At 34.8% G+C, this 27,170-nt stretch overlaps 4 protein-coding genes across 9 annotated transcripts; all 4 read left to right on the forward strand.

Moving 5' to 3' along the window:
* On the forward strand, positions 408–10,143 carry LOC109355118 (myosin-2-like). Of its 5 annotated transcripts, none has more exons than XM_019598072.1 (25): positions 409–1,302; positions 1,880–1,981; positions 2,077–2,220; positions 2,303–2,453; positions 2,555–2,582; positions 2,729–2,897; positions 3,100–3,163; positions 3,293–3,306; positions 3,397–3,481; positions 3,625–3,728; positions 3,829–3,967; positions 4,256–4,374; positions 4,465–4,617; positions 4,720–4,809; positions 5,483–5,560; positions 5,667–5,825; positions 6,465–6,662; positions 6,890–7,095; positions 7,174–7,309; positions 7,675–7,804; positions 8,098–8,208; positions 8,306–8,418; positions 8,827–9,033; positions 9,398–9,897; positions 9,931–10,143. In XM_019598072.1, the coding sequence occupies exons 1-24, from the start codon at positions 868–870 to the stop codon at positions 9,860–9,862; spliced, it is 3,600 nt and encodes a 1,199-aa protein (XP_019453617.1). In that variant the 5' UTR covers positions 409–867; the 3' UTR covers positions 9,863–9,897; positions 9,931–10,143. The 5 variants fall into 5 exon arrangements, with proteins under 5 accessions (XP_019453620.1, XP_019453617.1, XP_019453615.1 ...); XM_019598070.1 differs by having other exon boundaries at positions 409–788; positions 858–1,302; positions 9,398–10,143; XM_019598071.1 differs by having other exon boundaries at positions 454–471; positions 858–1,302; positions 9,398–10,143.
* Positions 11,620–15,738, forward strand: LOC109355120. The gene is made up of 6 exons (XM_019598078.1): positions 11,620–11,725; positions 12,031–12,101; positions 12,278–12,307; positions 12,413–13,595; positions 13,944–14,219; positions 15,236–15,738. The coding sequence occupies exons 1-6, from the start codon at positions 11,663–11,665 to the stop codon at positions 15,302–15,304; spliced, it is 1,692 nt and encodes a 563-aa protein (XP_019453623.1). The 5' UTR covers positions 11,620–11,662; the 3' UTR covers positions 15,305–15,738.
* LOC109355121 lies at positions 17,072–19,118 on the forward strand. Its single transcript, XM_019598079.1, has 2 exons — positions 17,072–17,715; positions 18,575–19,118. Exons 1-2 carry the CDS (start codon positions 17,257–17,259, stop codon positions 18,932–18,934), a joined length of 819 nt encoding a protein of 272 aa, XP_019453624.1. The 5' UTR covers positions 17,072–17,256; the 3' UTR covers positions 18,935–19,118.
* On the forward strand, positions 20,887–26,818 carry LOC109355119 (ABC1 family protein C21C3.03, mitochondrial-like). 2 transcript variants are annotated; one of them, XM_019598077.1, is made up of 6 exons: positions 20,887–21,042; positions 21,082–21,110; positions 21,627–22,932; positions 23,876–24,145; positions 25,531–25,686; positions 26,639–26,818. In XM_019598077.1, the coding sequence occupies exons 2-6, from the start codon at positions 21,103–21,105 to the stop codon at positions 26,759–26,761; spliced, it is 1,863 nt and encodes a 620-aa protein (XP_019453622.1). In that variant the 5' UTR covers positions 20,887–21,042; positions 21,082–21,102; the 3' UTR covers positions 26,762–26,818. The 2 variants fall into 2 exon arrangements, with proteins under 2 accessions (XP_019453622.1, XP_019453621.1); XM_019598076.1 differs by having other exon boundaries at positions 20,887–21,110.

A 27,170-nucleotide genomic window follows, 5' to 3' on the forward strand; every position in this document is an offset into this window, starting at 1 on the left:
AGTTTCAATTATTCATGTATATTTTTTTATATAAGGATTATTCTCATTTTTAATGAATTAATTTAAAATTGAAGTTTAACTATTTATTTCAATCTATAGTTTCAATTTAAATGTATGATGTTATGGAAGTAAATAATAAATTAAGTTCAAATGAATGTGGATTAGTTCAATTCATTTTGGTCCTTCCGTCCTATACTTCATTTTATTTTATCCATTTAGTTCTGAAGTTTTGTATTCGTGGCTTAAAATAAATCACTGCCCCTATCATATTCAAACACTCGGTTGTCACATCTCACCTGAAAAACAGAGGAACAAATTCAAATTTAAATCAATGAATGTCATTTTATTTATTTCTTTACTTTTATTTTATATGTTTGGTTTGAGAGACAAACACAGAAAAAAAAAACAGAACACTATTACAAACAAGTGCAACATAAGCAATTTTCACAAATTGGTTAGTCTCAGAAGCAGGTTCCTTTCTCTCCAAACAAAACACAACAACCTTAATCTTTTTCTCCACCTCTTCTTCTTACTTTTTAAACCTCGTGACTCATGCTTTCACCAATTCTCACCACGTCCTTCATTTTCAATTATATCTATTTCAAAACTTAGATTTTCGTCGTTTGTTTTTTCTTTTCATTTCTTTTGTACCGGTTTTTTTCCCTGTTTCGGACTAAACCGGTGAACTAGTGTTGTGGACCTCAAATCTCAAAAGGGTATCTTCAATTTCGCATCTTTTGGCAATGCAGTGGTGAAACTCAAACTGGGGTGTTAGAATTTCGAGTTGGGCACGTTAGTTTGAGGGAAAATTTGTGATTTTTATTTACTTTTTTTCAAATTTCTAATTTTGTTAACAGAACCAAGAAGATGATGCTATCATCTTTACCATCTTCCCTAACAAGGAGCAGATTGGAAGAAATGCTTGATTCGCTTCGCCAGACGGACGAAGAAGAGAAGCAGAAGGACTCGCCGCCGGCATTGCCTCCACGGCCGGTCTCAAGGGCACGGCTTCCTTCGGCGAGGCGGTCCTTGCCGAATAACTTGAATGACTTCAAGGTCAGCGGTGACCACGGTGCCGAGGAGTGTTTGCCAAATGGATTTGATGCCAAGGATGAGAGCATGAGGAAGGAGAAAGAGTTGGGACATAAGAGAAGTAGTAGTTTTGGGAGCAAGAGGGTGAAGATGGATGTGGAATACTATTGTGCTACACCACAAGAGAACATGTCACTTTTGACATGTAATGCTTCATCAGGGGAGATTGAGGAGTTGGAGGATGACTGCATTTCTTATTTCATCAAAAAGGTAATTAGCAACTTGAAATAGAAATGATTTTGACTTATGATTTATGACTTTGAAATAAAAATGATTTTGACTTATGATTTATGACTTTGAAATAAAAATGTTTGTTGGTTCCTGATCGGTGTTTACATCTAAGCTGTTGCATTAACTTGGAAGATGATTAATTTTTTTAAGCACTGGTTATTAGTGTTTGGCTCCCACTTTGCTTAATTGCTACTTTGTTTTTTTTTTGTATGACCAAGGTTATCTCCTCACCCTATGGTAAGGAACTAATCCCTTTCGCGGTTGTGGCTGCCCCTCTCAAAAAGTGTCGTTCCCAATAATCAAATCCATGAACTTTTGGTCTATTTGGGGATCTAGTAGGGCCTTACACCACCAGACCAACGACTTGTTGACACTTTGGTTTGAAGATATGGAAGTTCCTTATAAAATTTATGTTTGTGGCTATTATCTATTTAGAGTTGTGCATGGGCTTCATATTTGTTCTTTTGTCTATAACTAACTGCTATGTATTAAAACATTGTTAATAGCATGCACTGATCTGTTAAATTTACTTACTTTTTTTGGCTGTTACATCCAGAAACTTCGTGTTTGGTGTAAGGAACCAAGAGGAAAGTGGGAACTAGGAACAATACTGTCAACCTCAGGAGAGGAAGCATCTGTTTCAATCTCAAATAGAAATGTAAGTTTTTAACCTTTTTCTCTATTTGAAAGATAGTGTGCAATGTTGAGTATGCTCAGTGACAGGTTGTTTGTGTCATTGAGTTGTTGCTTCAGGTTATGAAAGTGGACAGATCAGAGCTCCTACCAGCTAATCCTGATATTTTAGAGGGTGCGGATGATCTTATGAAGCTCAGTTATTTGAACGAGCCATCAGTTCTTCGTAATCTTAAGTTCAGATATTCTAAGGAGATGATTTATGTATGTATTCTGCTCTGCCTTTTCTTTTAATTGGGTGATCATCTATATGTTCTCATATGCTGTATGTGCTTTCTGAATGCAGAGTAAAGCAGGTCCCGTTTTGATTGCACTCAATCCCTTCAAAGACCTCTCGATTTATGGAACTGATTATGTCTCAGCTTACAGGCAGAAATTTATTGACGCTCCTCATGTTTATGCTATGGCAGATGCAGCTTATAGCGATATGCTAAGAGGTGAATGAACTTCTCCCTTCCCGTCTCCTCCTTCGAGATCTGTATGTTGTACTTGAATCAATGTTTATTAAGGTTTTCTATTTGCTCTTTGTATGTTGCAGATGAAGTAAATCAGTCAATAATCATAAGGTAAGCAACTTGGTACATTAGAGGTCCTGTTTTGTTTATGATGTAATATATGTTTCTGTACTCACTACAGTTGAATTGTCATAGTAATTATAAGATATAATCACTGGTTTACTTGTTAATAGCCACCATAAGAATTTTGTTTGCAGTGGTGAGAGTGGATCTGGGAAGACAGAGACGGCAAAAATTGCTATCCAATACTTAGCTGCTGTTGGTGGTGGCAGTGGTGGGATAGAAAACAAACTCCTTCAAACAAGTTGTATACTAGAAGCTTTTGGGAATGCAAAAACATTTGAGAACGACAACTCTAGCAGATTTGTGAGTTTGTGTTTCTCTAGTATAATGGAACTAAGTCCTGCTATTGTTTTATAAAATTTCTAGCACCTTATAGGTTTCCTATTAAGAATGTTCATAATATTCTTTTACTTTTAATTTTGATTTTTCAAGGATATATGGCACTTTTTGAATCATTTTTAAAGGCTAAGTAGTTTAATTGCTTTACATTTTGAATTCGGTGCAGGGAAAATTGATTGAAATTTGTTTCACCACAATGGGTAAAATATGCGGGGCGAAGGTTCAAACTTGTAAGCATGTTCAACCTATATATGTTACTGCAGATGTGTTTATTTGTGATTTCTATTGAAATTATGAAATTGACTTATTTTTTTGGCTGTGTTTGTCTCACTCTCAATCCGACCCATATGCTCGAGCAGTTTTGTTTGAAAAGGTAATTTGCAATTTCCTATTTGAACTTAAAGCGTGGAACACAATGTTTGTAGTTTGTCACTTGTGAAATAATTATGTCTCCTGTGAGCAGTCAAGAGTGGTTCAATCGGGCAGCACTGAGAGGTCATATCACATATTTTATCAACTTTGTGCTGGAGCTTCATCTGCTCTTAAAGGTGTATATATTCTATGCAATCTACCAACTGGTTTTAATAACTGTACTTTTATGTATATAATCTTCGCAATGTGTTTTCTTCGTCAACTTAATTAAATTTGTAAACAAGTTCACTCATATAGACTCATTTTCTATCCTCTGCAGAGACGCTGAATCTTAGACCTATCAGTGAATATAAATATCTTAATCAGAGTGACTGCGTGAAAATTGCCGGTGTTGATGATGCTAGAAAATTTCAGGAGCTGATGGTATTTACTTAATAGTTTGTTCGGTGTACAATAGCCTCTTTAACTTTGTTTGTCTCGTAAGGTCTCATGTCATCCCTACTGTCATATGTGTTTTCCCCAGAGAGCACTGGATACTGTTCAAATTTGTGAAGAGGATCAAGAGCTGATCTTTAAGATGGTTGCTGCAGTACTATGGTTGGGAAATATATCATTCCAAGTTAATGACAGTGAAAATCACATTGAGGTTGTTGATGATGAAGGTAAGATTAGCAGTGTATGTATCATGTGATTCATGCCTTTTCATTTGGTAGACTAGTTGTCTATTTTCGTTTTGTGTGATTCTATGTATCATTGGAATCTTAAAGCAACTTGGGACTTGGTTTTTTTGCAATATCATATACTGTACCCAACCAAATTATGTTTTGTTTTGTGTATGGAAGGTCTTTGAAGTGGTTCAGTTTGACTGATTAAAATATTAACATAAGAATGCATATATGAAATTTCACTTACAACAAAAGTGAATCTAATTTATCTATTTGTTTTGGCAGCTGTAACCAGTGCGGCCCTGTTGATGGGCTGCAGCTCCCAGGAATTAATGGCAGCATTATCTACCGGTCGAGCTCAATCTGAAGATGGTACTATTACCAAAAAGCTGTCACTGCAGCAGGTGTGTTTATTACTTAAACATTACCATTGTTCTATTTTCTATAGCTCCGAAGTGCTCCATATTATTTTTTCTTTCACATTGTTTGTTCAGGCAATTGATACTAGAGGTGCAATTGCAAAATTTATCTATGCAACCTTGTTTGAGTGGCTAGTAGAACAACTGAACAAGTCACTTCAAGTGGGTAAAAAATGTACCGGTAAATCCATAAGTATCCTTGATATTTATGGGTTTGAGACCCTCCAGGTGTGCAGTTTGTATGAATGCTTAACTTATGCTTCAAAGAGTATTGTATATGTTCTAACTCTTTCTTGTATGTGATCTGATATCTTCCTGTTCCTCTTTCAGAAAAACAGCTTTGAACAATTCTGTATAAATTATGCCAATGAGAGGCTTCAACAACATTTCAATCGGCATTTGTTTAAACTTGAGCAGCAGGTCTGTAACTATTTTAAGTGTTAATGAGTTAATAATGATAGGTATTTTGATGCCATTTATCTTTAATTTGAATGCAGTAGTGTGATGCATAATTGCATATCATAGAGAGTTAGGTTGACTTTCGACTGCCTAATACAACCTTCACCTTTTGTCGGGGCTTAGGACCGGCTATGTATAGCATCAAGTACACAGTAACGTGATGCAATTGCATGGTTTTTGTTTATGTGCATTTATGTTTTAAGAGTGTTATTTTTATGCCAAGTACCTTTAATTTCAATACGTTGCGTGGATGCAGGGTTTTGTTTCTTTGATACTTCTTTTATCACTTGGAAAAGAGCAGATTTGGCCAATACTTCAAACATTTGTTGCCTTAATAATACTAATGAAAAGGGGTCATATTTTTATCACTGTAATGGTTGTAATGCGATAGTCAAGCATGTTGTCTCTATAGTTGAAATACAATCATGGCAATGAAGTGGTCGTAAGTTATGCAGAAAAATTACTTTAAATAAGACTCAAGAAGGACATGCTCTCGATGCCATTTGGTTTAGTTGATATGCATAACAGAAAAAACATCAACCAAGCCTTAATCCCACTAGGTGGAGTCAGCTACATGAATCGTATTGATATGCATAACAGCAATGTTGCAATTTACCTTTTTTGTTTGTCTCAGGACTATGAATCCGATGGCATTGATTGGACTAAAATAGATTTTGTGGACAATCAAGAGTGCTTGGATCTCTTTGAGAAGGTACTGGTATTTTGTGATGTTTTGTGGTTTTCCAATGTTGGCTCACTTGGCTGCATTCACATTATTCTTACTGTAGTCATTATGTAATATGTTGAAAAATATGCAGAAACCTTTGGGTCTACTCTCTTTGTTGGATGAGGAATCAAATTTACCCAAGGCTTCTGATCTAACATTTGCCAATAAACTTAAGCAGCATCTGAGTCCTAATCCTTGCTTCAAAGGGGAAAGAGGCAGAGCTTTCGGTGTTCGTCACTATAGAGGGGAGGTAACTTTCTTCACACTATTTAAGGACTTCTGGAAGTTAGCTGATACAAATATACTTTATTTTAATTTTTAAATTCGAATTAACTTACTTGTTTTAGTTTTGCATTCTTTTCCACAATATTGCATATAAAAACTAGAATATAATGTGTAAACATGCTCGATACTGATATTGATAAATCTGTGTGAATGGCAGTACTAAGATCTGATATAGTAATTCGTCTCTTGCATTATCTGGAGAATAATCTCGTACAGTATGTGATTTGCCAATGCCCAAGTTTGTGAGTATGGTCGTTTAGTTGTTTCTAAACATGAAGATGTCTTTCTCTCTTCCTAGTTCCTATGCTGTTTTATTTATTTATTTATTCTTTCGTTACCTACAAGTTATTCTTACTGTGTCAGGAAACATTTAACCCTTAATATTGTGTCCTTTACTTCATACGATAGAAACATTTGATAACAGTGTCATTTGGATGTTAAGTTTGCAATTATGCATGTGAAAGATGTTTTATAGCTGGAGTTGTTTTGTTAAGTAGCTATAGGCAAATCCTCCTCTCTAATTTTCTGTCTCTGATCATTTAGTTATACGTAGAATGTGAACATTTTCCGTCTGTGATTAAACTAACATCTAGACCTCTACCAGGTTTTGTATGATACAAATGGCTTTCTAGAGAAGAACAGAGATTTGCTGCCATTTGATTCCGTCCAACTTCTGTCGTCATGTAATTGTGAACTGCTGCAGTTTTTCGCCAAAGTCTCTAGTCAGTCTCAGAAGGAATCAAATTCCTTTCACACGTCTGCACTGGACTCACAAAAGCAGAGTATTGGAACGAAGTTAAAGGTAATATTGTAGCATTTTTTGAGCTGGTTATAGCTTCATTAAGACTTGGAATGAAATGTTTCTTAAGAAGATTAGGACATGATATGTAGGAGATGGTTCTAGACAATCAACTTTATCCTGAAAATTACACTATTTAATCACAGTACATGAATTTTAGTAGTATATTTAGAAGTATGTGGAATGCCATAAATTGATGGAAATGATTCTAACTAGTTTCATACTTTCAGGGTCAATTGTTCATGTTGATGTGTCAGTTGGAAAGCACCAAACCTCACTTTATTCAGTGCATAAGGCCAAATACTAAGCAGCTTCCTGGCATTTATGATGAAGACCTTGTCCTACAACAGATCAGGTGTTGTGGAGTTCTAGAGGTTGCTAGAATTTCAAGGGTCGGTTATTCTAATCGAATGACTCATCAAGAGTTCTCTGAAAGGTAGTGGAGAACCTCATATGGTTTTTACTTTTTAGATTACCTTGAATGATGGTTTATTCTGTTCCTCCATGTATCTAGGTACGGGTTTCTGCTTTCTGAGGCCAACGTATCCCAGGATCCATTGAGCATCTCAGTTGCTATTTTGCAACAATTTAATATCCCTTGTGAAATGTACCAAGTTGGCTACACCAAACTGTATCTTCGAGCAGGGCAGGTTTGTTAGTTCTTTCTCTCTTGCTTTGGGAGCTTGAAGTCCTTGTACTTTCTTTGTGTTTTTCCCCTGAATCGTATAACTAAATTTATATCTTCCTGACCACAGTTTAGTATTATGGAAGATAATTAATGCTTCCACTCCAAAAAATTGCACTTTTCTAGAGCTCTACATGTAGACTACTCATACTTATCAGCCATTTGTTTTTCTAAATTATTAGTAATTTGTTTTTGAATCATGAATTTGTTTGCTTGATACAATATTAAATTTTATGCTGAAATGGTCATGTCTTGATTTGGGTTGAGGATATATTCATTCATATTGTAGTTTCTGACCTACTTAGTTTTGTGTCCTTGTTGGTTTTGTAGATCGGTGCACTGGAGGATAAGAGAAAACAGGTTTTGCAGGGAATACTCGGGGTTCAAAAATGCTTCCGTGGTTATCAAGCTCGCAGTTACTTCCGTGAATTTACGAATGGAGTGACAACATTACAATCAGGTACTGCCAGTATCAATATCAGTTCATTTGGAACAAAACTATCTGCTATTTCTAGGCATTGCACACATATTTCATAAAAACATATTGTTGATAAATAAATAAAAAAGAAACTTTTGAAGTTTGCCTTATTCTTTCTAAAATATAATTCGAAGACCTTGTTGATATACATTCAGTTATGAACTTTATATGCTTAAAATTGATAACACAAATCATAAAGTTCTTTATTGATTTTTCATAACATTGGTTCAACTTTGTATCTTAAATTTTCAATTGCTATATTGGTGACATTTCAGTTGTTCGTGGAGAAATTACGAGAATAAAATATGGTATTACAGTGAAATCTTCTATAACAATTTATTCCAAAAAACTTGAGGAGATCCATGCGATCATACAACTACAGTCTGGTTAGTATGGTTCTGTCTTTTTGTTGGAATTTGCTCTCAGGTAGGATGCTGCATGTTGTTGGCTTATTATGTTGTTATCCGTTTCCTTTTCATGCAGTAATTCGTGGGTGGATGGTTCGAAAGGGTGCCAGTGGCATGCACAAGTTGAAGAAATATCCTGAGAATGCAAAACCTAGATACGAATCACGTGTGAAGAAACCAGAAGTGAAGGTATTTTACTAGCACTTGGCTCCAGTCACATTTCTCAGTGTTTAACTTAGATAACTATCTATATGGTCATTTTACAGTTGTTGTTATTGTGTACACTAACTACATTTTCCTGTTCTTATTTCTTTCTATCTGACTTGAAACTTTTGGCAATTTGGAACCCCAAATCTCATGTCATTTTCAGTTCACTTCTGACCATCATTAAGTAGTATTTCTTAGGCAAGTGTCAATATTTAATATTCCCATGTTTGGTATAACAATTGGAAATAATTCAAAATTTGTAAGAGTGTATCCTATCCAAATTTGATAGTGCATAAAATTATTAGAGATCAACCATTGGATTTCCTGTTTATCTTTCGGAAATCTCCCACCAGTCATGATAAGGGTCTTTCTTTTTTGTTTTGGGTTTAGCAGGATATGACCAAAGAGCAGCTCCTGTCAACTTTAGAAGAACTCCAAAGGCGGGTTGACAATGCTGAAGCGATTGCAGAGAAGAAGGAAGTGGAAAATACTGAATTGAAGGAACGGCTGAAACAATCTGAGGAAAGGTGGACTGAATATGAGGCAAAGATGAAATCAGTGGAGGAGGTGTGGCAAAGACAGATGGCATCGTTGCAGGTACGTTCTACTAAACATCTAACTAGTTCGTGTCACTTTATTCTACAAATGAATTCCTGCTATTCCTCTTCTCCATAACTAAATAGCATTTCATCTTAAACTGAACTTGGATCACTTGTATTCTTAAATAATAATTGGCTGGAAGTGTTATAACATGCTAGTTTGATATCAAGAAGGATTTACCTTTGAATTTGTCATTGCTAATGAGAGAATTTTTTTTCAAGTTTTTACAGTAATTTGTGGCTGCTGATTTTATGATCCACCATGACTTTGTTGGACTTTTTACTGGTTAATCAGATGCATAAAGGGCTTTAAACCTACTATCAAATTCTTTAGAAGTTTATCTAATTCAAGTTCAATGCAGATAAGTCTTGTTGCTGCTAGAAAGAGCCTTGCTTCTGAGAATGGTAATGTTCAAACTACAAGATGTGATGTTGTGTCGCCTCACTATTATGATTCTGAAGATGCTACTTCCGTGGGATCTCAACTAACATGTGCGAGCACGCCTATGAAGATTTCTGGTGGTCTCTCTGTTTCTGATGGAGGAAGACTGGCTAATGTTAATTTCACTACAGTCAGCAATCTGATGATGGAATTCGAGCAGCAGACACAGAACTTCGATGATGAAGTAAAAGTTCTGAATGAGGTTAAACCAGGGCAGTCTGCTAACTTGAATAACATTCAAGAACTTCGGAAACTTAAACAGAGATTTGAGGGATGGAAGAAGCAATACAAGGTTAGATTACACGATACAAAAGCAAGGCTTCATAAATCAGAGGCGGATAAAAGTCGGCGGACATGGTGGGGGAAATTAAACTCGAGAGCGTAATAGCATTCAGTTTCCAAAGACTCTGGAGAAGGATAGAAAAACTGAAGATTCAGCAAAAATGGCTAAATGATTGCTGTCATAAACTGTCCTTAGAGGGGCTAAGGGAAATCAATTGTATATTTACCAATTTTGTTACCTGGTGAAAATGTTATAGGTTGTGCATAGTTGTTCACTTGTAGGTTTCATAGTTCTATTGAACAGTGTATTATGCTTATGCATATTTGTTTTTCTTTATTGGCTGAAAAACAGTAATAGGTCATGTATATTCTGTTTTTGATGTTGTAAAAGATGAAGCTCCTAAAATATTAAATGTTGGTATCTTCACTATAAGCGGAAAAACTTGTCTACTAATAAGTTTAATAAGTTCTGGCCTTTAGGTAGTTTCATAGTACTGGTTGTTGTGAAGATTGATATTATTTTAGTTCATAGGAAAGATTGCTTCTTTGGTCCACAAAGAAAACATGCTAACCATCGGTGTAAAGGTAAAGTTAATTATCTTATGACCTGTTATGAGTTTAAATCCAAAAACCATTTTTTCTTCTACTAATAAAATACTTTTGGAATGCATAACACCGCGTTTAAAAATTTAAATATCTATTAATTATCTTATTTTGTCTGAATTTCATATTTTTATTCACGACAATATTATTCCAATCATATAGGACTATTATTAAGACAATATTATTCGAATCATATAGGACTATTATTAAGACAATATTATTCCAATCATATATGACTATTATTAATTCTAAAACTCTCTTAATTATGTAATTTATAATTACATTTCAGATACTTGAAAACATCTACCAATTTGAATTGTGATGAATCTGGTTGAATCCTTATATTCATCTAATTGTTAGAATTATTATATTATGATATATAATATGCATTTGTACTACTAATAACTAATCATACATTATTTCATAAGTAATTTTAACTTCAAGCATTGATTATGGAAATAGATGAAATCGCCGGAACTTATTATTTAACCTATAACATGGTAGGCTAGATCAGATTTTTTTTGCAAACATGTTTATGCTAAAACTTTTTTTAAAAATTATTTAGTTTAACGGGATAGGCTTTAGGGTATCCAAAATGCCTACTAAACCTAATATATCAGTCTATTTAGTTATATTTTATAATAATGTTCATAATATATAATTTTATTATAAAAATGTATACAAAAATATAATTTAATTGTTAGAGTTAAAAATATGTCTATTAGCCTACTTAAATGTAGACATAATTATTTATTTCATAATAAAATATAATAGACTTTTAAATAAGCTAACATATCAGATTATACTTTTAAACATGTCAGATCTAAGATTTGAATTTTTTTTTTAGTAAACCCAGACTCCTATATGTTATATATGTTCGGTCTGTTTAAGGAAAAGTCTGTTCTGACTGTTTCCACTCTTAGTCATTTTAATATTATGGTAATGCATAATTAAATTAATATTGATTTATTTACATTTAAATCATTTTTTTTATTGTAAATTGCATCCCCCATAAATAAATGTTAAATCCATGCTGCAACATTTTGAACGGTTTTGTCTCTAAGTCTACACAAACCAACGCCCCAACGGTCAAATACTCCGAACCATCCCAAACGAACGATACCAACCGTACATCAAACCCTTCGAATAATCCAACGGCGCTTATCAAATCATCATACGACCTTTAAACGTTGTCGTTTCTACCCTCCCTTCACGCGCCATAACTCCTTGTCTCCCGTTTCATTTCCATTCAGCATTTCTCTCACTGGTTGCTCCCACCGAAAGAATCACTAAGAGAATCATGGAAGCTCCGAAGAAGAACGGGATCGTTATCAAGAAGTATAACGATCACTGGGCTTTTCTGGTAACTAATCCTTCATCCTATGCACTCTTGTTAATTTCATTGATTCAACTTCCCCATTCACTTTTATCTAGTTTGTACTTTTTTAGGTCGAGTTCATATTTTTTTTAGGGTTATGCTAGCATTTCTTGATACTATAGGAAAATTGTGTTAAATGAAAACAAGGTGGAGGCGTGCTGTAATAGATTCATATGAGGTTTATTTGGTAACTATGCATTGCTCCATTTGTGCCTTCTGCTAGTTCTGTTTTGCAGTTTTCAAACTCGATTATCGATTTTTTTTTTGTTGGTGTGTTGCGTGACATACAGGAAGATATTGAAGCACCTATGTGGGCAGATTTGACTCTAGAAGCTGAAGCTAACTCTGTTGGTGAAGACATGTGAGTTCTCCAAGTTTGAGTTTTCAATTGGATATAGTTATATATACACACACACACACACGCATATATATATACATATATAGGATTCTATGTCCCATTTTATTTGGACCAAATTATATTCATTTGTTACTAACTGTTATTATCATTACTATTTTGTTGTTTTGATTATGTTGCAGGAGTGATGACTGGTTCAGCATAAGCCACCCGTAAGGAGCCTTTTTATAATTTTATTCAGAGGTTTTCCTTATTAAGCTTGAGGTTTTGGTAAATGGTGTTAAGTTCAAGTAATATTGCTATGAAACCATTTTCAGGTTCCACAAGTGGTCTGCTAGGCAGTTAAAATCTATGTTTTCTCACCCTGGTGAGGGGATATTGACATCAGAAGTTGATGCGCCAGGAGTGTCTTCTCCGGACCTTCCTTCTTCAGTATCGAGATCTAGAGGCAAACAGTATACCTGCAAGAAATGGGAAGGTGTTAATCTGAACATTTTGTTAGACAAGCAGCAGGATTTAAGTAAGAGATGCTTCCAAGCAGGTTCTAGCTTCCGTCAGGAAATGAAACCCAAATCAAAATTGAATGTTAGCATGCCAAAAGGATTGTTAAGTGCAAAGTCGGGATTAGCTTTTGAACGTAATGCAAGAGGAAATGCCAAGTCTATGGCTAATTGCAGAAATCTGACGAGTAGTTCAAGTTCTGTAGATAACAAGGCTGGTGAAAGCAGTACAAGAAGCACAATTACATCTGAGAACACTCACCAACAGCAGAAATATAAAGAGGTATCTAGTCAACCAAGTGATCAGAATAGCAAAAACGTTTTATCAGTTAGGAGTGTTAGCCTTAAGAAAAGTTGTGTTACAAAAAAAGCCTCAGGAGTTCAGCAACATCGGAAATATATGGAGGTGTCTAGTCAACCATGTGATCAGAAAAGTGGAAGTTCCCCAGTAAGGAGGGCTGGTCTTAGGAAAAGTTGTGTTACAAAAAAGGCCTCAAGATTGGATATTGGCGGTGATAGCATGAAATCAAGGGGTCGTAAATCATCTTCTGGGAAGTCTAGTGTTGGGTCGAGTTCAAACCCAGGTTATGAAGTTCAGTCTGTATCAAAGTACCAGAGAGAGAAAGATGCCGTCACAATAAATCTTGCAGAAAAGAACAAATGTAAGTATGCTAATGTATCCCAGAGATCTTCCATTTTAGTGGAGGGAAGGGGAGTAAAATCAAGAGTGGATGTTGGTAGGGATAGCATGAAATCAAGGGGCCGTAAATCATCTTCTGGGAAGTCTAGTGTTGGGTCATGTTCAAACCCAGGTTATGAAGTTAAGTTTGTACCGAAGCACCACAGAGAAAAAATCCCAGATGGGAAAGATGTGGCCACAGTGAATCTTGCAGATAAGAGCAAATGCAAGCCATCTAACATATCCCTGACATCTAGTTACAGAAAGGAAAGTAATGTTAGTTTTGCAAAGCCAGCATACCATAGAACTGCAAAGTCATTGGTAAGAAGCTGCATTTTCCTTAACTTACCTGTCTTTTTAGTTATATTTATATAAACTTTCATATATTTAGCCATTTTACCTGACTCTTAAATGTGGAAACTCTGACCAAGTCCTATATGAAGCACAAACCAATTTAATATTGAGAAATGGTTTCACTAATTGATTATCAAATGCATCTATATCTTCCAAATCAGGATTTGTTTCTCCTATAGATTGACATTTTTTTGGCTCTATCATTTTTTCTTAATTGACATTTCTCTTGCTATCCTCACATTTTATAATTTCTTCATCACCGTTTAGAAATCATGAGATATATGTTCTCATGAATGCCGACTTTACATTTTCCAGGTTCCGTATCAGTCTACAGGTTTATTGTCTTTGTTACCAGCCAAGGTCAACAAAGAAAACTTTTGTAGTACTGGTGCTAAGGAGAAACTACGAACCAGCAAGGCTAATAGTTGGACAGGGAAGAGAAAAGAGAATGCTGCAAAGAATGTCACAGTGAATCAGAAATGCACTGAAAGAGTTGCTCCTGATGGGGGCATGTTAAAAAATCATAGAAGTACAGAATGCAATCATCTACAGAAGGGCGACACAGCAGGATCATCTGTCTTGACAATACTGGTACTGAAATCTGTCTTGAAAATGATATTCTTTTGTTTTCATCCAAAGAATCTAATATCAGACTTCCAGTATATCATGCATTATTAATTGTATTGTAGGCAGGGAAAATATAAAAAACATAGTCCTCTTGAATGCTAAGGTTTGGATAGATAAATTTGGTAAATGCTCCTTATAGGGAAGATATTAAATGCTTGCTTAGTTGTCTTCCCATTGAAAGTGGCTGTTATCCTCCTATGCTTATCTTGTAATATGGTAGTCAGGCAGGTTTCCTCTCACCTTATAAATCCAAAATTGGGGTTTCAAATGAATAACTCTTTAATTAGATTATCATGTCTTCTTTTTTCTTATCTTGATCCTTTTGTTTGTTAGATGGTATTCTCAAGGACCAACTCCTCCTAAGAGCTTAAGCTTTTTAGATAAAGGCTCATGCATGATTTTTTATATTTAACACATATTACATTCAAGTATGAGTTTAATATTTAGTCTTCAAGATTCACCACTAGAACTTTTTGAATAACTCGATTTTCATTTCATGATTTCTTTTTTTGTTAATCATGGGTATCTCTTCACCCTATTGGTAAGGAACTAATATCATGGCGCCCCTCCCAGCAAAGTGTCCCTTACAAGGATTAAACTTTGGCCTTTGACCTTGTATGATACCCGTGGATCCAATGAAGTCATAGACCACTGGACCAACTCCTTGTATATGTCACCCTTTCTAACCATATATATACTTACTTATTTGTTCATTTGTTCATTTATTTGTTGGAGAGATGAAATTTTGTAATCATTGCATGAACTTTTGCTCATATTTTTATCATGCTATCTTTAACTTACAATTACAAATTTTCTATGATCTCAGTTTATGAACTTCTTGATCTTGCCATTGTAATATTGAGAACTGCATTTGGTTTTGTAACTTGGTTGTAAAGAATATTTTTCTTTCTTTCCCTTCTCGTTTCCATAAACTGCTCTTTAAGAAAACTTCCAATTCTAATGCAAATTCATTGCTGCAGGGAAAAGATAATGGTGAACGTGAAGCAAAGAACCAAAGTAATCTATCCAAAAGGATTTACTTACGATGAGGGAGTAAAGCTTCATAAACTTTCTATTTTTCTTTTGGGCTATAATGAAGTAAAAGGATGGAAAATTTAACTCCATTCCATTTAAGCTATGTCACAAGCCTCGATGACAACGAGGTGTTGGAATGGGATGTGCTAACTTTTGTATATAGAATCTACACCGTAAACGAGGCTAGTATCATATTGGGGATAAATTTTGGTGCTGTTTCTAAGAGAAATTCCTACCTTCCCTTTGCAATTGCCTTTTCATAGGATAATGCATTAGATAGGCAAAAGTGTTAACTTCTATAAGACATGCGCGTTTGATATTTTTCTCCTATATCATTGATTGTAACCTTTGCTGCTCTAGGAGGTGCTTGAGTTATAAGCATAGCAATATGGATTCTAATCTTTTTCTATTAGCAATATCAACACTAGCCAAGGTCACATTGAGTCAACTTCTAGGGACAAAATATATTTAAGGTTAGTTATCTTTCAATTGCAATGGCTTAAAAAATAAGGCAGAGGAACACTCGCGGTCTATCATTGACAATTAATTAGTAGGAAACAATTGGTTTATATTTTATCAAGAATTGACTTCCAAAGTTCTTAATTAGTAAGTTTATAAAGTTAGTTCATTAAATCTATACCTTTGGCATTAAATATTATCTAATGTAAAATAAATTAGTTAAGGTTTCTTTGATTTTCGATAATATTTCCTTTATTATTTTCTACTATTTTTTATAGGTATTTTATTTTCCTTTTGCTTTTTTTAATGGGGAGGGGAACAGGACTGCCAAAGTTTGAATCTAAAGATCGATTATTTATACTTAAAATAGGGAATGCCAAATCTTCATTCCATTTCCCTTTAACTATGAACATGAGCTCATTTTTTTCATTTTTAAAGATTTGTATATGAAACAACAAAATTAAATTTACCTTATTATCATTGTATAAATCATTAGGAACACAAAAATCGCATTCATAATTAACCAAAAAGATGAGAGAATAAAATCACATTATAATCTTTTTTGGGATCAATATTAGCAAGGCGGTTACTTATTATGAATTATAGAGCTATGCTACAACACAATGAAACCCAAGCAAACAAAATGTCAAATTGAATCCTACTAATCTTTACTTGGATTTATTACACTTTTTTCTACTTGTTATTTATTTTCAAATTATTTCTTCAATGTAGAAAACAAAATGCGGAAACATGGACATACATGACACTGAGCCAAAGAAATATGATAAAGTGGTCAAATTGCTCAGCACATGTAGTCTAACAAAAAAACTTATCTAGAGATATATTCACACTGATTTGAGTAGATGGGAAGAAGATAGTTATTCCCGCTTCCTTTCTTTGTCCATGTCTTTCCAATGCCGCTTATGTTTTTTTTAATATTATCATTCAGGAGTAAATTTTAGTTAGAATTAAAAAAATTATGTATTATCACAATTTTATTGGTTATATCTATATAAATATATATACATTTTCAGAGAAGTTTTTTTCTCCTCTAAATTACTAGTATGGCTAGACATGTAGGTTCTAGGTCCAAATATTTGTTATTTCAGAACATCACAAACAACATTAATTTTTTTAAGAACATTACACTTTTACCAAAGCAACAACTTCACACTGTAAAGATTCTTCTCCAAATGCTGTCTACATTGGATCTGATCCTAACCGTCCCATATATATATATATAGAGAGAGAGAGAGAGTGGATTCTTTGTGTAAGTAGGTGATCTGTAACACTTGTTTATAAACATTAACAAATATGTGCGACCAAATTGTAACATTCACAACTCAACGTGCATGCCACCCACTCAACCTTGTCGGTCACGCAACCAAAACATAAAACACCCACAATTATTCATACTTCAAACCCATACCATATTCTTCCCCATCATTCTTTCTCCACCTTCCATTCACATTTTCATACTCTCACTCTTTTGCTTTAACTTTAACCGATGCCGCTCCGTCTCTGGGCCTGCTTCGGCGGCAAGGGTCGACATACCAGCGGCGACGCCACCATCGAGAGCCACGTTGCAACGGCAGACTTGACAGCCGAAGAGCAGAAGCGCGGTGGGCCGGTGCTTGTGGAGATGTTCTCATCGCAGGGGTGCAAGACGTCACCGGCGGCGGAGATGGTACTGTCACGGCTGGGGAGGGGTGACTTTGAGCTGGCGGTGCCGGTGGTGGTGCTGGTCTTCCATGTAGACTATTGGGACCACATGGGCTGGAAGGACCCATTTGGGTCTACACAGTGGACAGTGAGGCAGAAAGCCTATGTTGAAGCCCTTGGGCTTGATACTATATTTACTCCTCAAGTTGTGGTACAAGGAAAGGCCCATTGTATTGGAAATGACGAAAATGCCCTCATTGATGCCATTACTCATGCTCCTAGATTCCCTTCTCTTTCTTTCGAGGTCAGCAAACATTTATGCTTTGATTTGATTATTCCGTTCATTTGCCAATTGAGTTTTGAAGGAAAAGATAATTCATTCTATTTATTCATTTTTTTTTATTGAAGTAGAGAATTGGTAGATGGGGATCACACCTATTCATGTTCATGTGTACCAAACTAATTAAAAAGTTTTATTTATTTAATTGGTTAGGAATATGAGGATGTCAAAGTTAGTAATCTACTTTTAATTAATCATTACTAATCTTCCAAGAAGCCAGATTTGCTAGAAAGATTAGTTTGGCCAAAAACCAAAGAAAGAAAGATTAGTGGAACATAGGATTCCTTCATTTTATGTTGTTTATATAATTCTCTTTATTGTTGTTAATCTGAATAAGCTGTGAATTTAGGTTCCAACGGTTTCTTTCAATGTGAACTAAAATTCACACAATTTATATTCAAGATATTATTCTAATAATAAAATTATGATAATAAATGTACCTTAATCACTTTTTTCTGGTAGATCCAAAACAGATAGATGTTGACATAAGTGATTTTCAATCACAATTTCATCATCTCACTCTGGTCCAAAACCTAGTAGGACACTTGCTCATCTCCTTCCTTTCAATAGGAGTTGGATTAAAGGTATCCATCCTTCGAAACCAACATCATCAATTGCTAAACCATTCCACACACTAAAGAAAATCACGTATTAACAAGAAACTTCAATTCCAGTCATAAATGTTGCTTTTTCTATGCAACTTGCAACATTGAGTAATGATATGAATTGCATTGCCATTGAAAATTCATCTATTTTGAGGTGTAAGAAGTTTTTTATTCCTAGATTACTATGGTTAATTAGGCAATTAATTGTGTGCTAGCAGACAACGTTCACCAGGCGTACACCAGATTCTTTGCAAGTGTCGCTAACAGGAACCTTGAGAAGCAAGGTGGATAGTCAAGTTGCAAATGTCATGGTCGCATTATATGAAAGTGGTTTGGTTACTGACATTCCGAGAGGGGACAACATAGGCCGTGTTCTAGCCAACGACTATGTTGTTAGAAGGCTAGAAAAACTGTGCTCAGTTAAGGACATATCTGCCAAAAAGACAGTCACAGGAAATATTAATTTTTCATTGTGGGAAGGATTCAACAGCAGCAAATGTGGCTTGGCTGTCTTTGTTCAGAGCAGCTCTCACCAGATTTTTGGTTCACAAAGTTTTCAACTGCCAGATGCTATATGATATTTGATGGAGTGCATTCATTAGTTTTATTTGTTCTCTGCTTTCAATCATATTTCATATTCTGGCTGCATTGCTATTTGTTAGGATACATGTTTTGTTTTAGGATAATGTTGGTTTCTTTTCCTTCATCCACTTTTGTTACTATTATTGATTTGGTAATTAGAATATGGAGAGAGCAAATTAAGATTGTAGCGTGCATTATTTTCTAGAATATGGATTCTGGGATCACATCTTCTGTCCAAAAAAGTATGTCACTCTATGTGTTACCACTTGTGATTCTGGAGTATGACTATGATATTGGATTGGTTACCTCACATGTAAGTTGTGTTCTATGTAATTGTCGATCATATCATATTAGGCAAATGATTTAATCTCCAGTGGTCACTACTAGGTAGGTAGCTTAGGAAAACATTTGAACATCATAAAATTGGACAAAATATAATGCTTAATTGAAAACTGATCGACATATAATGCTTAACTGGAGCACCAGATTGTAAATATCTGGGGGAGGATCATGGGTTAAATCACATTCCCAATTGTTATCCAAATTTATGTATAAAAAAGGATGAACTTTAAGATGACCCGAAATTCTTGAGAGCAGTTTATTAAAGCAATAGAATTTTTCTCCAGTAATGAAATTGATATGGAACGGCAATTTAAAAAGGAACCAGAACCATAATGATGAAGCTGAAGTTTGTTCATATAAATCAGTCTAACTAAGTCTAAGACACGCTTTCAATGCCAATTAAAAAGGAGCCACGATGATTCATTTGACATCACAATCTAACTCAACCTTGAGGATTATTTGATTACCATGTTTTCATTCTGCATTTACTGATATGATTTGGATTCTAATTACCTGAAACTCATGGCTTTTTAACGTTAATAACACATTACAATATTACAGAATAGGAGTCTATCGATCAGTTTTCAATTATTGCAGAAAATCCCAAACTCTAGTATCTTATTAGCAGATAGCCAATATAACAATTTAAGGCAAGTAATTCCAAAGCATCATTATTGCAGAAAACAAAAAACAAAGAACACCCTCAAATATTATATTAATGAAGAATGAAAAATGATCAAAAAAGGGTATAAAAAGTATATCAACCTTTAGTTTATCCTGCTTGATGCCTTGATCGACAAGCAAGCAATTCTTTCCATATGCTTTAACGGCTCAATGCTGCACAATTCAACAATATCTAATTTGATCTGAAACAAGAAGACGTTTCTAATTAGAACCAAAATGGAAAATTCAATCAAGTAAAAGAGGCACAAGCTTTCAATGAACAACAAAATTTTCAGGTAAAAGGAAGAGGAGGCTCTATTAAGAGCAACTACAGAAGAAGTGGGAAAGAGGTTTAAAAAAGAGACTAACTTGATTATGAGGTGTAGAGGGAAGCCATTGGGGAAGTATTTTGAAGAATGATCACTCACTTTGCACTCCTGAAATTGAATCTTTGTTAAAAAAGTGAAGGAAAAAAAAGAATGATGATATAAAAAATAGAGATGAGAATGAAGAACCACGGTAATGTGCGAAATCATTAGCACCTTGGAATTTTGGTGTATACTGTAACTCACAATTACACTGAATCAATCTCAATCTTTTTTTGACCGTGTATCTTCACCCTTTTTTTGTAAAGGAAATAATTTCATGAGGACAGCGGGTCCTTTCCAACGACGTCATAATGAAGATAGGTCCTACATTATTAAACCAACAACTTGTTTATCAAATAAAAAGAAGAGCTAAGAAGACAGCAAGATTGGACTATTGTTTCTCATTAATAAATAAATGTTTGAACGTGTAGATTAACCATGACAAAAAATGTGTCGTTAACACTTGTGATTTTAACAGTGTTATACATAAATTAGTTTCTATAATTAATTTGTGATTTGAAGCATAGGCCCATCGGCCCAAATGAAACAAGGATCTTCCCATCACAAAGATCCCATATTCCAATAAATACCTTAACAATCTACAGTGTCCTCCGCCCTATAAAACACACAGACTTAAACGCATGTCAAAGCCACCATGCACCGCCTAAGCCTCACCGACAAAGGCGGCGACAATCTGAGAAACATTGGAATTTGAATACGAGGATGCTGTGTGCAACGTTTCCATTTTACCCACACAATCTGGAATTCACTGTCCCAAAATCCACGTCACCATGTCAAGGTTCTATTTTTTGCCTCTTAATTCTAAGATTATATTTGCTGTCATTTGTTGTTTGCGTAATAATAATAATATTTAATAATTAATGTCACACATGCATCATTCTTAAATGCATCAACACTAATAGACACATCAATAAGGTTATGAAAATAGTTTATGACCTTTTAGGCTTTTTCTAGCTTATTTCAATAAGCTTATTAGAGAAGCTTTTGACATTAAGCTTTTTACAGAAGAAACAAAAAGCTTATTGAAAAAATGCTTATTTCCAGTTTACTTTTTAACTTAGAACTTATACGTCTAGTTTTAGTTTCTTTTTTCTGGAGTTCTAAAACCTAAAGGTTTCTGGAGTTTCTTTTTTAGGAATTAAAGGTATCATGCATTTGCTTTATACAATTGTGATCAATTTGAATTTGTCTTTGTGCTGTTTCAGCTATTTTATTCTTTTAGTTTAATTTTTCTCTGTTGTAGCTTTGTTCGACTGAGTTAATGTGAAGAATTTTTACACAATCTAAAATGCAGGCTTCTATCTTGTGGAAATGTTAGAAGGTTTGCAGGTTCTGTTCACTGGAATCACAAAACAAGCTGCTTGGGGTTCCCTTACTCAACATACAAACTTATCTCATACTACAGATTTGTACACAAAGGACAAACTCCATTTATGCTATTCCGATGGAAGTTTAACTTTTTTATGAGTAGCAGAGTGAGGAACTTCTATACACTCCCATCAAATAATGCTAAAAACCAGCATGCTCCAGTTGTATGGAACAGGATTTTTCAACTGTGTTTACATAAGGGGCCAGCTCTACAGCCAATAGGTCAAATTGCCCGTGCTGTAAGTTTAGCTTTGGCCCGATCGAATATTATTGCTCCTGGTTTCATTGCTTTCATAATAGGAGAGCTTGCTTGGACACGACAGGCATGGGCAGAAGCAGAATCCTTCCCAAGAAAGGGTTCACTTTACATGCATGCACAAGATGGACGCCTATATTTAATTGCAGCTCTTTTTGGAGCCTTTGAGTTTTTTATATTGCTTCTCCGCGCTATCTATTTAGTAATTTTGTTTTCGCCCTGCATAGCTATGGCTCCTTTTGTGAACATTTTGGGCACTCAATCTAGGAAAACATGGATTCATGTGGTTCGTGTTACACTTGAAAAAGCTGGCTCTGCGTTTATTAAATGGGGTCAATGGGCTGCAACCAGACCAGATCTCTTCCCTAGGGATCTCTGTAGTGAACTTGCAGAATTTCAGACCAAAGCACCATCACATAAATTTACCTATAGCAGAAAATGTATTGAAAAGGCATTTGGTCGCAAGTTGACAGAAATATTTGAAAATTTTGACGAGGAACCAGTAGCGTCGGGTAGCATTGCTCAAGTTCATCGAGCTACACTAAAATACAAATACCCGGGTAAGAAAATCAAACCTGTTGTTGTAGCAGTGAAGGTCCGACATCCAGGGGTTTCTGAAGCTATTAGGAGGGATTTTATCATCATCAATTTTGTTGCCAAGATTTTTACTCTCTTACCTAATTTGAAGTGGCTGAGACTAGATGAAAGTGTACAGCAGTTTGCTGTTTTTATGATGTCTCAAGTTGATCTTTCAAGGGAAGCAGCTCATCTTAGCCGCTTTATCTATAATTTCCGGAGATGGAAGGATGTTTCATTCCCAGTGCCTCTGTACCCCCTTGTGCACCCATCTGTTTTGGTGGAGACCTATGAACAAGGCGAAAGTGTTCTTCACTACATTGACGAGCTTGAAGGACATGACCATTTTAAGAGTTCCCTAGCTCATATTGGAACGCATGCTCTTCTAAAGATGCTTTTGGTAAAATTTATGAATTCTCTTGTGATTTTCTCTCTCCTTAATGATGTTGGTGTTGATTTTGTTTATCAAGCTACGTTGATAGAGTTGCCTAATTCATGAGCATGTGGAATGATAATATGATATCTCACCTAAACTTAATCCAGTTGATCAAGAGTGCATATACATATTTGAGAGAGTGTGTTTTTTTTAAATTGTGTAGATTTTGTTTATCAAGCTATGTTGATAGAGTTGCCTAATTCATGAGCATGTGGAATGATAATATGATATCTCAACTAAACTTAATCCAGTTGATCAAGAGTGCATATACATATTTGAGAGAGAGTGTTTTTTAAATGGTGAAAGATACAATCTTATATGTTGTCTATGCTTGTTGTTGGACAATGTCATAATATGATATATTATATGGATAGCAGATAACTTATGTACCGAAAATCAAAAGCAAAAAATAAAAAAGAAGATTGAAAAGAAAAGAAACCTAACATTGAACTGAACTCTTGTTAATATTCTAAAATTCCTCCTTGCAATATTTTACTTGTTGGGTCTTTAGGAAAAGAGCACGAAGTTGGAAGAGAAGAAATGATGAATTCTTCAAGGATTTTTGACAGAAGAATCAGGATCTTCATGAATGTTGAGAAATTCTATACACACCCAGCCAACCCTTACTCACCCAAATGGAGGGTCTATATGTCTGTGTAAATAGCCTGATGGATAGGCTATCCGTCTGGGTGAGTAATGGTTTTATGGGTGTGTATAGAATTGCACTTGAATGTTTTGTTAAAAAAAAAATACCAAATGCATGTAATAAAGTGTCATAGAGATCTAGAATGATTCTCCCTTTTTCATGTGGTTACAAGTTGCCATTGATAATTTGTTATCTTGTGGCCAATTACACATTTGATTGAAATAATCAATTGCCTGAACATAGATACATTTCTTCGTCCAGGTGGATAATTTTATACATGCAGATATGCATCCTGGAAATATTCTTGTCCGCGTAGCAAAAAGCAAGTCATCACCTATACAGCTCTTTAAGTCAAGGCCTCATGTCATTTTGCTTGATGTAGGCATGACTACTGAGCTTTCAAAGAGGGAACAAGAAAATTTACTCAACTTCTTTAAGGCTGTTGCACTTCAAGATGGCCACACTGCTGCAGAGTGTGCACTTAAATTATCGAAACGACAGAAGTGCCCAGACCCGAAATCTTTCATTGAGGTAAGGATTAAGGTTTTGTGCTTTCCATGTATGTTTTGTATTAACACCTTGATGACTTATTAACATATGACCTGCTTAATATTGTTTTTTCATTTATAATTATGACAAACTTATCCTCCATTTGAAGCAAGGCCATTCATTTGAACTATGATGTCCAATCTTTGGCTGAATGTCCTTACTTTGATGTTTTGGATATTTACATTTGTGGTTCCCAAAGTTTTGACAAGTAATTAGGCTGTATTGTTTTCAACATCATCAGAAAACTTAAGAATAATCCTTTTATGGTCAAGGTCAAACATGTTTTCTTGTGGGGATTGCATACCAACTTTGACTTCAAAACAAAAGTCATTTTATTTGGATTCTCCTAGTCTGTGGCAGCAAGTTGAGTCTAAACATTTATACATGTTATATATCATCTTTGAGATGCTGGTGATAGAATCTGATTGTTTTTTTTATAAATAAAATAGAATTGATGGATATTCTAGTTCTCCTGCATCTCTATCACTGCCATACAGTTGACAAATGGTTTAGAGTTGTTAATGTTGAGATATAAATTGTGAACATCTAATTTTGTATGAGCCCAAAATAAAAATGGGGCACCCAAAAAATAATTGTTTATCTCTTCAAAAAGGTTTTTTTAAAATATAAAAAACGAACCTATATTTTTCTCTTCAAAAATAATAAATGATAAAAATCTGAGAATAATCATTTCTTCTGAATTAGAGATAGGAAGATAATGCTATTATCATAATTTTGAAATCTAATATAACAATTTTATCAGTTAATAATTCAAAATTAGCATATTCTCTATCACTAAGCTTCTCCTCAACTTATCCTTTGAATGGTCGTGGTGAATATTCACTTCTTTTCTTCAACTTATCCTTTGAATAACCGTGTTATGCCACTTCTGGTCCTAAAAGTAAATAAAATATACTCAACTAACAAACATTTGTCTACTTAAATTACATAGTCTTGATTCTCTATTGCTCATGGGGATAAGCAAAATAAAATCTTGTTAGACACAAAAATAATAAAAAATATTTCCCTTTACAATTAAATAAAATAATCAAACAACTTTCAGGTATAAAATAGTCCATACAATTGGTGAGGATACTGTCTAGTACAGGCGGACGAGGTACTAATACCTTCCCCAATCTGTCAATTGCAATTGACTCCCGAATCTAAATCTCTAAATTAAGACCAATGTGTTCTAAGGGCATGTAGAGAGTTTTCTACGTTTTGACAGCAAATTGTGACGACTCCAACTCATTAGGAAGAGGATATAATCTCCCTCCTTTCCTCCTCTTAAGTTGTGTAACCTATGTTCAACTGTAAATCAGGTCACGATACCAATGTATCATATACTTGTTTCCTGCATTTAACAGGAGGTTGATAAATCATTTAAGTTCTGGCGGTCCTCAGAAGGTGAAGCTGTCCACACAGCTGATCGTATTCAACAATTGCTTGAGCATGTAAGGCGCCATAAAGTGAACATAGATAGCAGTGTTTGTGCTGTGATGGTGACCACATTGGTTCTGGAGGTAAGTTCTGCCTTTAGATCACTTTTTTAAGAAATGAAACAAATGTTGATTGCAGGAGTAATGTTTAGCTTTTCTACATTGCTATTTATATATATGGTTGAAAGTTCATCTTACTTTTTTTATGGTCTTGACATAGTGCCAATCAGGATATATATTCTTTTCAAATTTTATATAACTGATTATTTCAGAATAAAAAATGGAATATCTTTTAGAAATGCAAAACTGTACATTCCAACCTCAGGGGTAAACTATTATTGTGTCTCATCCTTCTTCCCTATGTTCTGAGCAGTAGAGTTGGTCTGTGTGTGGTGTTTAGATCAATATGAAGATGGAGATTCCTATACTCACCTTCTTGGCATGACATGCTTAGAATGCTTTGTTGTTTCTTTAGAATCATTTTGTATAAAGATGGAAACTGAAATCTAAAACTTAAACCACCAATCCCTTGTGCTTTTTTGCCTTAGAACAAAAGCAATGGATTCTTAAAGCTTTCTTGGGTCTTCTTTTTCCGCATATAATCGGATTCAGACTATCTTCCTTTTTTTGATTCACTTTTTTCATTGAACCTTCTATTGGTCTTCTTCTAGCCAAACCATCTCATGCAAGTTTTTGCATATTCTCCATTTCAGGATATGACTGATGTATAAAGCGTGAAAAATTAAGATCATAATTTCCTTACTTCCATTTATGGAAACATGGACAATTAGATGTGATACATTTAAAACTTTACTGGCAAATTGATAATGTACAGGCTCTAGTTTATCTATGATTAGATACTCAATGCAATGTTTACTAAATTTTAAAAGATGTATGTAGGACATGCATAAAGTTGTTCTGCTTTTCGAAAGTATTATCACCTTGAAGGCTTAGAGCTCTGAACTATAAATTTTCTTTGTCTTGGATTAAACATGAATTAACTCCTTCTGCATTTTGTTTCTGTCTTCTTTTTTAGGGGTGGCAGAGGAGACTTGATCCAGAATATGATGTGCTGCACACTTTGCAAACTCTACTATTTAAAGCTGAGTGGGAAGAGTCTCCTTCTTATGTGATTGGAGGACCAGTGGCACCATTTTGAAGATGTTTGTGCAGGAGAAGGATAAATAGTAAATTACTTAGCTATAGCTGATGTTCTTCTAAATGTCAATGCCTTGTTTTTGCTGTTCTTAATGGGTTTTCTTGTAACATGCTGAGGAAATTCATGGTTTAGAATATAACAGCATGCAGGAAGTGATGGGAATAAGCATTCCATTGATGTTTGGGAAAAAAAGTATATACAACTAGAACTTTGGGAGTTATTACAAGTAGCTACTAGCAGCTTAAGAATCTTCCATCTGAACCATGACACTAGGGGTGTCCGCAGTTGGTATGAATTGGTTTTTAGGAAAAGAATCATCCGATCCGAACATGAAATTAACTTGCCGTCTGATTCAGTCTGGTCTCTTTGTAATAAGATGTTTGATTCAATCTAATCTAAATATTATATA

Source organism: Lupinus angustifolius, chromosome LG08 (genome assembly GCF_001865875.1).
Source record: "Lupinus angustifolius cultivar Tanjil chromosome LG08, LupAngTanjil_v1.0, whole genome shotgun sequence".
Taxonomy (NCBI): Eukaryota; Viridiplantae; Streptophyta; class Magnoliopsida; order Fabales; family Fabaceae; genus Lupinus; species Lupinus angustifolius.